General features: G+C 37.6%; 1 protein-coding gene across 2 annotated transcripts in view; it reads left to right on the plus strand.

The window, feature by feature from the left end:
* Positions 1–67: 67 nt before the first annotated feature.
* Atg3 (autophagy related 3) overlaps positions 68–16255 on the plus strand; it is a 28447-nt gene continuing 12259 nt past the window's right edge. The window contains exons 1-5 of one of the 2 annotated variants that reach the window (XM_031363991.1): positions 68–470; positions 3640–3681; positions 7801–7850; positions 10754–10824; positions 12388–12495. In XM_031363991.1, the coding sequence (XP_031219851.1) occupies positions 399–470; positions 3640–3681; positions 7801–7850; positions 10754–10824; positions 12388–12495 (343 nt within the window). In that variant the 5' untranslated portion in view covers positions 68–398. The remainder of the gene's footprint in view (positions 471–3639; positions 3682–7800; positions 7851–10753; positions 10825–12387; positions 12496–16255) is intronic. The other variant, XM_031363992.1, reaches the window with a different exon arrangement.

Raw genomic sequence — 16255 nt, forward strand, 5'->3', positions numbered from 1 at the left:
CCCGCCCCCCGCGGGCCGGCTCTTGTCACGTGGCCCGGGAGGTTCGAGTCACGTGAGGCCTAGGTGGCGGCGGGGCTGTTGGGAGAGTGTGAGAAGAGGAAGGGGAAGCCGGAAGGGGTGTTAAGTGGAGCTTGGGGGCGGGGGGCGGAAAACGAAAGACAGTTTCGAGAAGGCCGGGGGCTGCGCGCGCACCCGTCTCTCGCTCAGCCGGCTGGGCCTCCGCCGTCGCGGCCAGGTGACAGCTGGGCCGGGCCTCCGCGTGCCGCCGCCCCTCCCCCCCGGCCGGGCCGGTGCCGCTGCGGGGTTCGATGCCAGTCGGGCACGTCCGGGGCAGTTTTTGACTCCCTGGCCCGAATTGCGACAGTCCCTCCGTGCCCCATCGCTGCCCCAGTCCCAGGATGCAGAATGTGATCAACACGGTGAAGGGAAAGGCTCTCGAAGTGGCCGAGTACCTGACCCCGGTCCTCAAGGTAAGTGGGGAGGGTCTGGCTTGACTCTGCATGGGCCGCCCAAGTCCTGGTCCCCAGCGTGGACGGGTGTAGAAGGTGGAAGGGCGAGACGCGCGGCCGGGTGCTGCCTCTCAAGCCTTGGGCTCCTGGGCCAGTCCCAAGGCTTGCTGGCTTCCCGGCTGCAACTAGAGTGAAGCGCGGTGCCTGCTGTCTCCACTGATCAGTGCCTTGGAGTGCAAGGCAAGGTGGTGCGGAGCAGAGAGGTACAAACGTTCTGACATCCGTAGCCTTTTAAATAGGTAAACTGGGCTAGCCTTTGAAAAGATGACAGGTTGGTGGCTGACAGCATGCCACTTTTCCTTCCAAGTTTCATAGGAAGTTTTGATTTTTCGGGCGATCTAATTCCCAACTTCCTTAGGTTTCAGAGGAGCATAGCAAATTGTAACTAGTAACTTTGAGCTGAACCTAGAGCGAAACTTGTAGTTTCCCAAGCCTTTAAAGTAGCCGTAACTGATCATTAATCTTGGACTTGAGTGATCCTACAGCAACAGTTCAGCACAACCGACTGCATATTGTATAGGTTGGAAACATTATTAACATTTTTAGGTGAAAGTTGTGATAGGTTAGTTGTTGGCACACACTGGATTGCTTGCTTTCAAAAGTAGATTTCCAGAGTTTCATTGAGAGCTTTCTTACACCTTCTAGGCTTTTGCTTTGCAAAAAGGGAGCAGAGAATGAGAAGCAGATAATTTGCGTAGTTTTTGTTCTGTATTTAGCTTTCAGTTAGAATTTTACCAATCGTAGTGCAGGGATGAAATCTGCTGATAGGCTGAGTTGGCTGTTCGATCTTTCCTTGAGAAGGGGGAATGCTTTTCAATAACTATTTCTAAAATACTTTAGAAAATAATACATTTTTGGATCAAGTTTGAAGAGTCTGGAACAATTGTAAATGAGAATCTTATTTTGTTTTGTTTATATGTTTACTGTGACAGTCATTTTGCATTTTAAGATTTACTCTTCTATTTAAGAATTGGAAAATAGCCAGGCAGTGGTGGTGCACGCCTTTAATCCCTTTGCTTGGGAGGCAGAGGCAGGCAGATTTCAGAGTTCAAGGCCATCCTGGTCTACAGAGTGAGTTCTAGGACAGCCAGGGCTACACAGAGAAACCCTGTCTCAAAAAACAAAACAAAACAAAAAAAATTGGAAAATAATTTCAACATTGGCATCAAATGCTGCTTTTGTATGTTGTGCTTCCAGAATATTGTATCTGTGTAGATTCAGAATGTTTTAATAATGTGCTATCAATTTAACTTTTAGTCTGGGGGAGAGATGAGCAAAACACCTCTCAATTAAATATAAAATATCACTTGCATTTTGTTGAACTTGTAGGACAGATTTTGAGGAATCAAATATATATATTGTGTAGACTTAGTTGGTCTGGAACTCACTGTGTAGCCCAGGCCAATGTTGAATTCTTAGAGATCCACCTTCCTCTACCTCCTAAGGTCTGAGGTTAAAGTGTTTTGCCACCCTGCCTGGAGGCAAAGTGTGGCACGTGTTTTTAGTCTAAAAGAGAGAATTAATGGCCTCTCCTTGTCACTCCTGTTACTCCTGCAAAGAGAATCCTTATAGATACCTCCTAGATGAGGGAAGGCAGAGAGAAAAAAGGAAATATCCAGAAAGAAATAATGTTTTATTAGGAAGTGAAGGTTTAGAGATGGCATGCTTTGTTTAGATGACAGCTGTGTAGTAAAGCCGAAATCCTCATAGTGATCTTGAAGGGTTTCTGGTTACTAGAAGGCCCAGTCTCCTTTATCTTGTTAGTACTGTGGTGTAGTTTCTCTCCTTCATATACCATCAAGCAGACTTTTACTTCTAGAATTTTTGTTTTCCTTCCTTGGCCAGCAATGCTTTTACTCCAGACAGCCATATGGTTTGGTCTTTTGTCTATCCTTTATTCTTTTATAATATATTTTATTCTTATTTCTTGAGAATTTCATACATGTGTACATTGTATTTTGAGTACATCCATCCCTCACTCCCCCCTCCAATTCCTTCCAGATTGTCCCCAGCATATACCTCTGCCAACTTAATGTTTGCTTTGTAATCCTCTGAGCTGAGTCACTGCTGCCTTGTGTGTTTGTGTGTGTGTGTGGGGGGGGGGGTACACGGTCACCCATTGGAGCATGGACAACCTACAAGGGGCACAACTTGAAGAAAACAGACTTCTCTTCTAGCAGCCATCAACTGCCAGAGGTTGGGAGGATTGCTTTGAAAGTATCTTTTGGAGTTAGGAGACTGATACATTCAAACTCAGAGTGCCCGTGATTACCTGTACAAGATCAAGCCAATCAAAATTCCACTGCCTTCTGGAGGTGCTAAGTTAAACCTCTAGCTGAGGAGTTATTTTAATACCACCTCTCCTCTACTTGATTTTTTTTCTTCTTCATGGAATAAAGATCAGTTATATTATCTCAAATAGTACTGTCATATAGTGGTAAATATTTGCTGAATAAGTAATATTCACAAATGGAGTCTTATATTTTATAGACTATACCACAAAAATCTTGTAAGTAAAAATGTGGAACAAAAATTAGTCAATAGCATTGTTGCTCCAGAGAAGAAAATACTGTTAAAAGTTTAGTGACGCTGGCCATATTGGTTGTGACACAGTGCCTAGAATTCCAGTGTTCTAGAGGCTGAGGCAGGAAGCTTTTGAATTATACACCAACTTGGCCTGAATAACAAAACCCAATCCAGAAGGAAATAAATCAAAACAAAAGAAAAAAGTTATGGTGGAGTTGAGAAAAATGAGAAATATGAAATACTAAATGATTTATTCTGCTGATTTCTAATATAAGTTTATTTAAACATTGTCCGTGATAAAGTGCTGCAAAATGACTTGTTCACCACGCAGAGCCACTGTGAGCTAAATATTAGCATGCTTTTTTTAAAACCGTACTGAGCAAATTATACCGCAAGTGATTTCTTGTAATTCCTCTACATTATACCTGTTTGTCTTTGTTAGCATGGGCCAGTGTTATTATACACAGTATATTTAGGTTTTAGTGTTTTGTTTGTTTCATAGTATCCTCTTCATTGTCCAGACAGGGCAAATATTTGTCCCTAAGACATTTTTTAGTTGAATGTGAACATGGTCTAATACTTTTCTTCTTTCTGCCCTCTTTAGGAATCAAAGTTTAAGGAAACGGGTGTAATCACCCCAGAAGAGGTGAGTGTGAAGATACCCTAAAGCTTTATATTCTTACACTTATTTTAGACTACTGCTTTTTTCCTCTTTGTTAGAAAACATCTTGAATTTTTTTTAGTAAATTGCACTTAGGTAACTAATAATTAGGTTAAGAGAATTTCTACTTTCCTTAGCAGATGATATAGAACATCTTTTCGTTTGGCTGCTTCTCATATTTCTCTGTAGTTGAACTCTGTGGAAGTGACGCTGGGAGGGGAGCACTTATCTTTTATTGCCGTGTGAGGATGTGCCCTGCTAGCACTGGCATTGGCTACCTTGGCTCTGTTTAGACCAAATGTATATTTTATGATGTTGTGGTGAAACTTTGATATGATTTTTCTCATATCATTTAGCTTAATTTTACATAATTGATACTGAGTATTTTACCATGTTTCACTTTGTCTGCTAAACAAATTGTGTTGAAAGTTAAGTACTGTTAGAATTATGGAGATTTTTACCTGCTCCCTATACTTTTTAAGCTTTCGAATAGAGCAATATTTTGAATTTCACTTCATTTTATTTGTTCAACAAGTTTGTATTGTGATGTCATTCATTTAGATAGTTCACCCCCACACAAATTTATCCCAGGGACTTCAATTTTATGAATAGCTATGTTTGTATTACACTTACTTGTTCTTAAAAGCAACAGATTTATTTAAAATTGATCTTCAGTTTTCACTGACAACATTATTCATTAGCAGTAGAATCATATTCCTTGTTTTGATAGAAACATAAAATAAGCTGTGTCGTATGATGAGGCTCTGGCTCTGGCTCTAAATTAAAAAGCTTTAAAGAAGAGAATTAACTGATCTTTCAGTTTCCAGTTATGGTGCTACTCTCTTGAGAGTTCATTGTGAGGCCTAGTGATAGCCTGCTGTACTGATTGAATTTGTTTGTTTTTTTTTAATTGTCTTTATTCTTAATAAAGACATGGGGTGTTGTGGAAAGAGCCTAAGGAATGTACTTTCTAGAACCATCTGTCTGATTTCTTAACATTAGGCAAATCTGCTAGGTCTAAGCATCATGTTTACCCATCTGTAAAATGAGGGGTTTGGAATAGAAATTCTTTGAAAGCACTTTCTTTGCTTTAGATGTCATGAGTGTAATATGTTCAATGTCAATTAAAAGTCAGTTTTGTTCTTAAGGGTTTCATTAATTTTCTTCCCAAACAGACATTTGTTTAGCTGTGGCTTTTTAATTATCTGAAATCAAGAGCAAAGATACTCATATGGTGGGATTGCATACTTTGCATTATCTTTACTGTGTGAATATAGCTAATTGTTGGCTGCAGTTCTATAGAATCAATCACTTTTCAAATAAAAATTCATCCTAACATGAATAAATTAATAGCCTCATGAAGTATGAGTTTTCTCTTAAAAAAAAACTAGCTTAGTTTGATACAAAGCTTGTAATGCTAGGCTTAAATAGAACTTAATTAAAGGATTGAGCTAAATTAGAATGAGCCTGAGGGAAGACAATGGGAAGGTATGATTTGCTTGGGATAAATACTACATACTGAATTGAGTTGTTAATTTGTTTCTTCTTATTTCTGGGCTCTTACCCATCAGTTTCCAGCTCTTTTTTTGTTTTCATTGAGAAATGTGGAAATATTTTTGTTTCAAGAGAAGTAGGGTAATACTGTATCTGTTGGGGACAAGTAAATGCTGGTATAACTAATTTAAATAGTGATACATGAATTAAAGGTCAGTTGAGGAACAGTGTTTGCCAAAATGCAAATATTGGTTGTATCTTGTAGGATACAGTACTAACCAGTATTATGTATTGAGAAATATCACTGAAGACTATTTACTAGGAGACAGCTACTATAAGCAATTGTTAATTTGAAATTTGACTGTAACATGTTATTTTACTTGAATTTTGAAACTAGTAATAATGGCTTTTGCTAATGAGGACAGATATCCACATCTGCTAATTATTGGTGCAATTCTGTGGGTTTCTTTTTTCAGTTTTATTTCATAATGTTTTATTTTATTTAAATATTTACTATCAAAAGACTACTAGATAAAATTAATGTCTTATGATTTGAAGGCAATATAATTAAAGAATTTCATTTTTAATAATTTCTTTGGCTTGCATTTTGTTAACTTGTTACCTGGATGTGTTGATAAATTCCTGACAACCACACAGCTAAAAGCAACACTTGGTTGTGGTAACCCCCAAATGCATTAAATGAAAGAAGAAAGAGTTTATTTGGAATAAAGTTGCCATATCTTAACTTTGGTGATATATCATCTTAAGTTGGCTATTTTCTGAATACTTCTACAGCTGAATTCTACTCTCTAAATTGAAAATGGACTTTTGGATGGATAGATTTTTTCAAAAAGTGTTGAGAATATGAAAAGTATCCTAATTTTGTGCTGTGTAATAACCCAAATGATAGAGTTCTAAGTTAGAACTGTCATGAAATAGAGGCAATTGGGAAAGCATTTTCAAATCTTTCCAGTTGTTACAATGTAGCTCTGCTTAGCAGACTCTTGTTTTCTGCATTTAAAGGTAAGCAAAGTTAGTATTCTTCAGCCAGATTACCTTATACTCATGTGAACTAGAAAATTTTTTCCCTGAGTCTAACTTTTATTTGTGATGAAAAATGAAAGCTTATATGTTTAGCCTGCTCAGAAAGCCCAAGGAATCCATTAGATCTTTCCTTTTTCTCCTCTTCTCCCTCTATACTTCTCCCTCTAAAAGTTTTTGCATGGGTCTCATGTATCCCACCCAGACTAATCTGGAATGTACCAGGTGGCTGACAAGGCCCTTGAACTCTTTGGTCCTCCTGCTTCCACCTCAGAAGTGCTGGGATTTCATGTGTGTGCCACCAGGGTTGCTGTGATGAGGTGCTGGAGATCCAGCCTGGACCCCAAATCTGATTTTTGTAGATGTTTTCATAGTTAGTCTAAAACTTAAGTTCCTCCCAACCCCATGTTGTTTGTTACTATAGTGTAATTGTTCTTTTTTCTCTAAAGATTTATTTTATGTATATATGAGTACACTGTAGCTGTCTTCAGACACACCAGAAGAGGGCATCAGACCCCATTACAGATGGTTGTGAGCCACCATGTGGTTGCTGGGAATTGAACTCAGAACCTCTGGAAGAGCAGTGAGTGCTCTTCCACTGAGCCATCTCTCCAGCCCCCATAATTGTTTCTGTAAATGAGTAGTTTTTAAGAATATAATAAAGCTTTCTTTCAATATTGGTCCAGAAAATTAAAAAAAAAGTTTCTTAAAAAAATAATAGAGGATTAAAGAGATGCCTCAGTATTAAGATCACTAGATATTGCAGAAAACCTGAGTGTCGTTTCCAGCAACCGCACGATGGCTCACAGCCATCATTTAACCTCAGTTCCAGGGGACCTGATGCCTTTTCCTGACCCCTGTGGACAACAGGAATGCAAAGACATACATGCAGGCAAAGCAGGATGTGCCTAGTCCTGAAGTGACTTCATGTACCAGGGTGGGTTGGTACCCAGGGGTCCTACCCCTTCTCAGAGGAGAAGGGAATGAGATGGGGGGGGGGCTGTGTGAAGGGGGCCTGGGAGAGAGGGAGTAAAGTGATAAGTGATCTGGATATAAAGTGAATAAATAAATTAATGGAAAGATATAAGAAAGGAAAGAGGAAGAAGAAACTTCCACTGTAATGAAACAGGTTGACATTAGACCTATATCTGTTTCTTTAAACGTCTTTCTTGAGTTTCCAATCCTTAACAGGATGATTGCATTGCAAGATAGATTTTGACACTTGAGGTTCATTTCATATCAGGTTTGAAACATGATTTGATGATGAAAATTGAATTAAAGATTTTGCCGGTTGTGGTGGTGCCTCCCCGGCCAGTTTGTCTACAAAGTGAGTTCCAGAACAGTCAGGGATACACAGAGCACAAAACAAAATGATAACAATTTTTTTTTTAAGTTTACTAATTGAAAATCTTAAGGTTATAAAGTAGGTTTTGTGCTATTTTTATTTTAATTGATTATTGAATCTCAGAGTTACCCAGGGTGATCAGTTTGGTATTTTGCCATCCTGTACTCAGTGATGTTCAATGTATCTTTTCCGCTTTTTCCATATTCCTTGCAATCCCTGCATAGTTTGTGGCAGCTGGAGATCACTTAGTCCACCACTGTCCCACATGGCAATGGTAAGTAATGTGGAGTGAAAACGGGAACACTGCTGAAGCTTTAGGATTACAGGCAGCTTGTAAACTGTTAACACATGAGAAGTCAGGGACAAGCCAGCAAAACCTTCTTCATTAGGTTCTTGTACTGAAACAGTGAAACACCAAGGAAAATAAGGGTGGGGGTGGGGGAGAGTAGGTGTCATATTTTACTCTGCTCTGTTAGCACAAACTGTAGACATACTCAAATCCACTTAACTTCCTTTGCTAGTATTTTCTTTGTTTTCCTTAGGTCTGATCGATAGTTCTTTTAAAAATATGATTAGGAGTTTAATAAATTTGAACATTTTTATGATGAATGCAGAGATTTTATGGAGTTTATGTTTTTTAAAAAGATATAATACCTAGACTTTAACATCACAGGTGAATGTTTAGGTCCTGCTTTGGAAATTGGCTGGGACTAGGCCCATAAAAAATGATAGTTAATTTTTTCACTACATTACTCTTAAATAATTAAAGTAATGTAACACAAATATGCTTTAGAATGAATGAAAGTTGATTACTTCTTAGTACTAACAGATGGGTGTTTTTCTAAAATGTTATTTCATTAATGGCTGACCTGTTGTGTTTAGGTCACAGTTGTCTGTATATAACTAGCTATTTTCATGTAGATGCTGTATGGATGTTTTAACATGTTGTATCTCATCAATGATGTTTTTCAGTTATACTTGAAAGATACAGCTCTCATTATTGGATTCTAGGATGACAAGGTTGTAGTTGGTTCCAGATTTCTTTTTAGATAAAGAATTTAATCACCTGAATTATTTTAAACAAAAGTTAGAAAATTCTTCATTTGTGACCTGCTTTAGTTCCTTTCATTTTTGTTTTAATATGTACCTGAAATTGTTGTCATTGGCCTTTATCATTTGCTGTGTATCTTCTAGGGCATTAATTCTTATGCACCAAGAAATGGCAGATTGTCAGCTTCATTTATTTATATGTGTACATGTCTGTATTTTTGCTCCAAAATTTAAAGTCCATAGAAGCTCTCTGATTTAATGTGTTTTAAGTTTCTTGCCATAATTAGGTTCTGGTGTATATTTATACACATACACATATCTCCACCCTTTTCAAGGCAAATTAGTATAGAAATAAGGTAACACTTATTTGGTTAGAAGAACTTACTTGACTTTTCTTTAATATGATAGACCCATATTTCTTTATTAAAGGTTTTTTGTTGTTGTAGCCTTAAGTTATCCATGTAGTTAAGGTGTTGCAAGTATAGCACAGTTAGGAGGAGCTGTGTATACATAGACAATATCTTTTAACAGGGATTAGTAGATAAGATTACTGTATTTACAGATTTAAAAAAATACTGTGTGTGTGTGTGTGTGTGTGTGTGTGTGTGTGTGTGTATGTGTGTGTGTTTGAGTGTAGCATGCCAAAGCATGTGTGTGGAGATCATGGGATAATATATGGAAGTCAGTTCTCTCCTTCTACCTCATGGATGCCAAGAATTGAACTCAGGTGGTTGCAAGCACCCTTAGCCATTGAGATACCTTGCCAGCTTCACTTTATGAATTGTGATTGTTAAAATAATTAAACTGTAACTGAGAACCCAGTTATACTCCATGCCAAGGCCTACACTTTTGTCTGAATTGCTGGGGCCAAGGAATATTAATTTTAAAGTAGTTTGAGAAGCAAATATTTGCATACTAATATTTTTGTGTACATAAGCCAGCATGGTCTTAACTCTTTCCTTCCCTTACAACTTTAGGCACTGGTGTTGAATCTGATAGTTGAGCTTACTGAAAGAAGCTTTATGATTGTAAGGTTTATAAATATTCCTGGCTTTGTTCGCAAGTCTATGGGGTTTAAATTGAAGAAGCTTGAAAGGCAGCATAACTTCAAGTTTTGTGTTGATACTTATGAAGGTGCCATATGCCAGCTCTGTCCTGTTCTAGCAGATGTCTGGTAGATGGTGCACAGAAGACTGAACTGATTCTTAGAGAGGGGCCAGAGCACTCAGATCACTACAGTTGCCCTGACTCACAGCAGGAGTGGTTCAAGAAGAGTCCTACAGTCTCTTGACTTGATCCTGGCTCTTACAGCCTCTTTCACTGATTGTGAGCAGCACTCCGATCCTTTTAAATGTTTGTTATTTATAAGGTGGCAACAGTAGTAATAGTAGCCTTTTAAAGAATATTAATTGATAATTAATAGCTCATGTTGGAGTTGGAGGTCCTGTAATTATGTGCTGTAACAGGATTTTGTTGTTTGCTATTAAGCATTATTTTCAGTATTACCATCTTTGATTCAATACCTTTTATCTGTTAGTTTCAATTTTAAACATAGTAGGAAGAGGGATTTTAAAAGTTTTTTTTAGTGTATAGTCATTGTACAAAGTGATAGGTTTTATGAAGAATTTTTTTTTCATGTAGGCTATATTCAACCACTACCCCCTTACACTCCCCAGTCCATCCCCACTTCTAGGGAATAAAGGATCTTGCTAATTGTCTACTTTGTCTGTAATATCATACAACTTTTTCCATCCTGTGCCCTTATCTCAAAATCAGCAGTAGTTTGATATTGACTATCTGAGAAGTTGTATGATGGGATACATTATGAAAGAGCTGCATTTTATTTTTGTTTAGAAGCAAGTATAATAGTTTCCTATTTTTATTATTCTACCATTTTTGCCTAATATTAAATATTCTTTCTGTGTGCATCTCCCAATATATTTTACTCATGTTAGTATATTCTTTTTTGTGCCCTTACTTAATGGCAGACTTCTGTAACAGTGCTAATGCAATGTCTGCCCATAGAAGTAAAGCCTTAATAGTCTTGATATTTTCATGTGATATCTTCTATTACACATTTGACTTTTACAAGATTTTGTATTTTTGTGTTTTCCACTGTTTTTAAAGGGCTACAGGCGAAGAATTGAAAGTGAAAGCATATCTACCAACAGAGAAACAGTTTTTGGTAACCAAAAATGGTAAGAATTACATCATTGTATACATTACTAAATTTTATTTTTTATCTCTTCCTTTTCAGTTCTTTTTATCAGAAAAGATATAATTGTCACGCTATGGAAGAAATCCTCAGGAAAACTTAGATTCCTCTTAGTTAATTTCATAATCACAATGTACTTAGCTGTTTGATTTTAATCTTTAGATGTGAATTTTTATGGAACATGAAATTGATTTCACCTTTGACATATAAAATCTTAAGATTAAAGGCGGTGGTGGCGCACGCCTTTAATCCCAGCACTTGGGAGACAGAGGCAGGCGGATCTCTGAGTTCAAGGCCAGCCTGGTCTACAGAGTCTGTTCCAGGACAGCCAGGGCTAAACAAAGAAACCTTGTCTCGAAAAACTAAAAAAAAAAAATCTTAAGATTAAAGATTTTATTATTCATTGTTCCATCAAAATTTACCCACAGGCACAACAACTCTTTTAAAATAGAAGTCATCTTATTTATGAAGTTAATTTTTAAAACATCAGAAGATTGTAATGGTGTTAAAATCACCATGTAACAATACATTGACTTCTATTGTAATTTAACCTAAACTTGGAAGGCAGATAATATGTAAAAACTAGCAGTTTTTGCAGGCATGGGCCTGTGTGCATTTTCTTGCATATAGGGATGAAAGAATGCTATCTGGGCTGCTATAGTAAGTGCAAGGCCAGCCTGAACTATATGAGGAGACCATGTGGTCTCCTTCAATTCCAGTGATTAAAATTTCAATTTGATTTCAGTGGTTAAAAAAGGTAAACTGCCAACTCTATGGTAAAGGGCTTACTCAGCTCAAAGCCCTGTGTTTGATATTCAGTACTAAAAAACAAACAAAAAAATCTAAACGTTTTTCTGATGGTACATATATGTTTAAGGTTGATAATATATATCCTGGTTGTTTAAACAGGAAATTAATGATGATATCTTGAGCATAATGTTTATACCACATGATATTGATAGTTATAGGTTTATAAAATAATAGTACTTGTTAATTAATCTAAATGAAACATTTGGCACCTTTATTAAGAAGTAAAATTTAGCAGGTTATTGAATTTTAATCTGTCTATCCTTGGTAAATAATTGAAACTTAAATATGAATTATGAAATTTATATTGATAGTTACTTTAGTTTTGCAATCTAGAGGTCACCTCTACCACCTTTCAGTGTGACAGGTGGTGCTTGCTATTCTGAGACTAGAGCCATTAGTGTGAAATATTATTCATTAGCTTGGAATTCAGCATCATCATCTGGCTTCAGCCAGCTGTTCCTCACAGATCATGGCAAAGGAAGACAGAGATGCTCACACCAGAGCCTTTTTACTTGTCTTCTGATAAAGCAGACTGGGGAAGGATTAATGGGGCTAGATAATGATGTGTCTGGGCTGAGTGTAACTCTTAAATTATCAGTCTCATTGGGATACTCTCAAAGTTTTACTTAATATTGAGTTTTTTTCTTTTTAAGATAGAAGCCTTTTTTTTCTAATGGATTTATTATTAGTGGGTTATATACTAGTAATTACATTTGGCTTCTGATTGTTTTAACAGTTCCATGCTACAAACGGTGTAAACAGATGGAATATTCCGATGAATTGGAGGCTATCATTGAAGAAGATGATGGGGATGGGGGATGGGTAGATACATACCACAACACAGGTGAGAGGTGTACAGAATAACATGTATTTAGCTTAAATTATTTTAAAGTTTTTCACAAAGTTTTTATAGTAGACTTAATTTAAAATTTAAAAAAGGACACATAAGGTACAATTTTGTCCCCACAGTCAAAAAAGAAAAGGGAGTATCTGCTGCTTCAGTTACAATTCGAGATACTCATTTATTTTCATTTCTAAATAGAAGAGAAACTAAATCCAGTACAAAGTACTGACTCTGCATATATGTTTGCTCAGAATCTCTTGTGCTAAAGCCTAGAGGAAGTGGTAGACTCAGCATCATTCTAAACACGTTCCACCAGCCGTTCTCCCTGTCTGTTTCATGTTGTTCAATGCTTCCCTCCATCCTTCAGAGAATTCTCAGTGCTCTTCATTATTAGTTTTCTCAAGGTTGGAAGATACATGTCGATAGTAAATTGCCTGTTGACTGACTAAAATGATTGTTTATAGTGTGGTTTTCTCTGAAAAGCTGGAGAGATACTTCATTTTCTAGTTGTATTTTATTTTAGAAACACTATCCTAAACTTTGAACCTACTTATAGGGTCATACTGCATAGAGCTAAGTAGGTGGTAGTATGCTTGGACTGGCAAAAGTCTACAAAAAGTTGACTGCTAAAAAATGTTTACTTAAAGCTACAGAACAAGTAACACCATTGTCCCCTGTGGGAAGTAGCAAAAGTATTGATTTTCAGTTTATTAGCTATATATAATGAATTCTGTTCTTCATTAGAGATATTTAAAGAATTATAACTTTAAACTGTGTCTCAGGATAAAGCAGTACTCCCAAATGAGGCCAGTTTCCCTTGCTTCGCCTCATCCAGGTTTCATTGTTGCTTTTTCCTATTATTAGCTCCTGTATTGTTCAGTTATTTAGAGGTGCAGAACCAACAGAGGTATGCTGGAAGGATAGGTATGACAGAAGAAATGGAACTTTCTGTCAGGCTAGAGGAAAACCACAGGATATAGCAATGGATTTATTTACAGTTTTGGTTAGACTTGGAAGAAAAAAGATCTCTTCCTTCTCTTCAGTGATGCTATGATTTTAAAAAGATAAAACAAAGACCAGGAAATGTAATATAATGTGGATTTAGCTAGGACATAAATTGTCAGGCCTGAGAACACTTCCTTCTTCCTCTCTAGCCAGGACTTAAATCCTACTCTCTCCCAGGATAGGATCTCTTGTGGTAATTTCAATTCTCCAGTGGTCATCCTTTGAGGATCACTGCTACACTGTAATATAAGTTTACAGGGCGTGCCCCAACAGGCTGGAGTGCCACAGAGCGGCTGATGCTGCAGGAAGTTACTGCTTTCATTTCCTTTTCTCTCCTTTACTTGATTTGATACAATTTACCTACTTTTTGAAAGATGATTTGCTTTATTTAATACTGGTTTTAGTATTTATTCAAAGTCTCTTAAAAAGTACCTCCACTGCAAACTTTGGACTAGTTTTTAACCAGATAGCTGGCTATCCCACACTAACCAGGTTGACAGAATAGAACATCACAAGTCTAGAGTGTGACTATTTAGAAACATTTGAGCTTTCTTTTGCTTTGTCGGGTGTATACTTTTAAAATTAAGAATATTTAAAAAATTATCTTTTGACAATTTTATATATGTCTAGTATACTTTGTTCATATTCTTGGTTACCCCCTCACCTTTGTGTCCTTTTAAAAAAATTCTCATGTCCTTATTGGTTTTTATGTGTCTGATATCTTATCAATATGTATGCCTATATCGAGTGTACACACTGGGGAGGCCAGAAGAAAGAGTATAGGATTTCCTAAAATAAGAGAAACAGTTCTTATTTACCATGTGTGCTAGGAATCTAACCTTGGTCCTCTGGAAGAGCACCCAGTGCACTTAACTTCTAAGCATCCCCTCCTTTGTTTTCTTTTTAAATGATTTTTTTCATTTAAATGATTAAATAGTTCACTGAGTTGATTAATGTCGACTACATGTTCATGGATGTGGGATCAACCACCAGAGGCTGGGCAACCCACCCGTGGTACCTCCCTGCAAAACAAACACAAATCTTTACCCCTTGAGCAGCCATCAACACCAGTGGTACTCACCTGGGATGGAACCTCATGAGTACCTTCCCCATCCATGATGTAAGCTTCATTGCCTTAATCTTGTATAGGTCTTATGCAGATAACCAGAGAGATGCTGTGAGATCATGGGTGCACTGTCCATGTCATGGCCAGAATACAGCATCCCTCAGCATTCCTTCTCACCCACTAGCTTTCTACCACTTCTTCCCTAGAGTTCCCTGAGCCCTGGGGATAAAGAGTCATACTGAAGGCTAAGCACCTAGTAGTCACTTAGTCTTAGCCCTTTTGACCATCAGGAATCCCTGCATGACTGCTTCCCACTGCAGAAAGGCTTGTCCAGCCCATGCCTTGGGGTTGGGCTTAATGGTATACTACTACATTATTATATATTTGACCGATACATTTCTATATTTTGGCAGATTGATGAGGTTTCTTTTTATGTCCAGTAAATAATTTTGTGTTTTTAGTTTGACTGGCTAAGATTTGGGTTTTACTGTCTTGATTGGTCATATCTATTGTAGGATGATAGCCAAACTGCCATGAAATAAAAACTTGTAGTGCTGGTCTTAGGAGTGTGCCATCTTCCATTTGTGAAGGTGAGCTCATCATCCTTTGGTTTAGGAATGTTAAAGGCATGCCAGTTTTAGAATTAGAAAATATGCTGCATTTATTGGGAGCTAAGTGCATTTTGAATTTAGGACTTAAATCTGTTATAATAGGTACTCCTATCTTACTGAGTTTCCCAGCCTGGTTAAACTGTCCTTTTGAGAACTGATAGGTGCCTGGGATTGGATCATTATGCAGGGCAATGGTGTAGTGCTGCTGCTTATCTGCATTATACCTTCTGTGACAAGGGACTTCTGAGGATGTACCCACTGAATACAGTGAGAATAACTAACCTAAGTCTGTCTGTCAACGTCATTTCATTATAAGGAGAAAGTGTTACTCTGTTTCACAGATGGAGTTTGTAAGGATAAAATGTAGAAATGCTTGGTGTAGTAAAAGGTCCATAAGAGTGAGGTATGGTCTTACTACATTCAGATGGCCAAGATTTTTGAAGCAAATAGTATGTCCACATAACCAAAACCTAATTTTGATGCAGGTCTAATTAAACTGTAAGCAGAAGTCATATAATCTCTTGATCATAGTGTATGTTTGATAAAAATTCAAATGAAGAATAGTAATGGACCAAGCCATGGTGATAGAGATACATTTCTTTTTTTTTTTATTATTATTATTTTTTTTTATTAGATATTTTCTTTATTTACATGTAAATTTCTCCCTTCCCAGTTTCCCCTCTAAAAAACAAAGAAACGAAAACAACAAAAACAAACCCCAGCTGAGCTGCCTCTCCACTCCCCATGCCTGCCACCCCACCCTCTCCTGCTTATAAGCTCTGGCATTCCCCAACACTGGGGCACAGAACCTTCACAGGGCTGAGGTCCATTGATGATCGAATTTGCAATCCTCCACTATACACACTGCCAGAGCAATCAGTCCCACTGTGTGTACTCCTTGGTTGGTGGTTGAGACTCTGGGAGCTCTGAGGGTACTAGTTAGTTCATATTGTTGTTCGTCCTAAGGGGCTGCAAACCCCTCAGCTCCATTGATCCTTTCTCTTAACTCCTTCACTGAGGACCCTGTGCTCAGTTCAATAGATGGCTGCGAGCCTCTACATCTGTATTAGTCAGGTAC

The sequence above is a fragment of the Mastomys coucha genome, unplaced genomic scaffold, assembly GCF_008632895.1.
Source record: "Mastomys coucha isolate ucsf_1 unplaced genomic scaffold, UCSF_Mcou_1 pScaffold12, whole genome shotgun sequence".
Classification (NCBI taxonomy): Eukaryota; Metazoa; Chordata; class Mammalia; order Rodentia; family Muridae; genus Mastomys; species Mastomys coucha.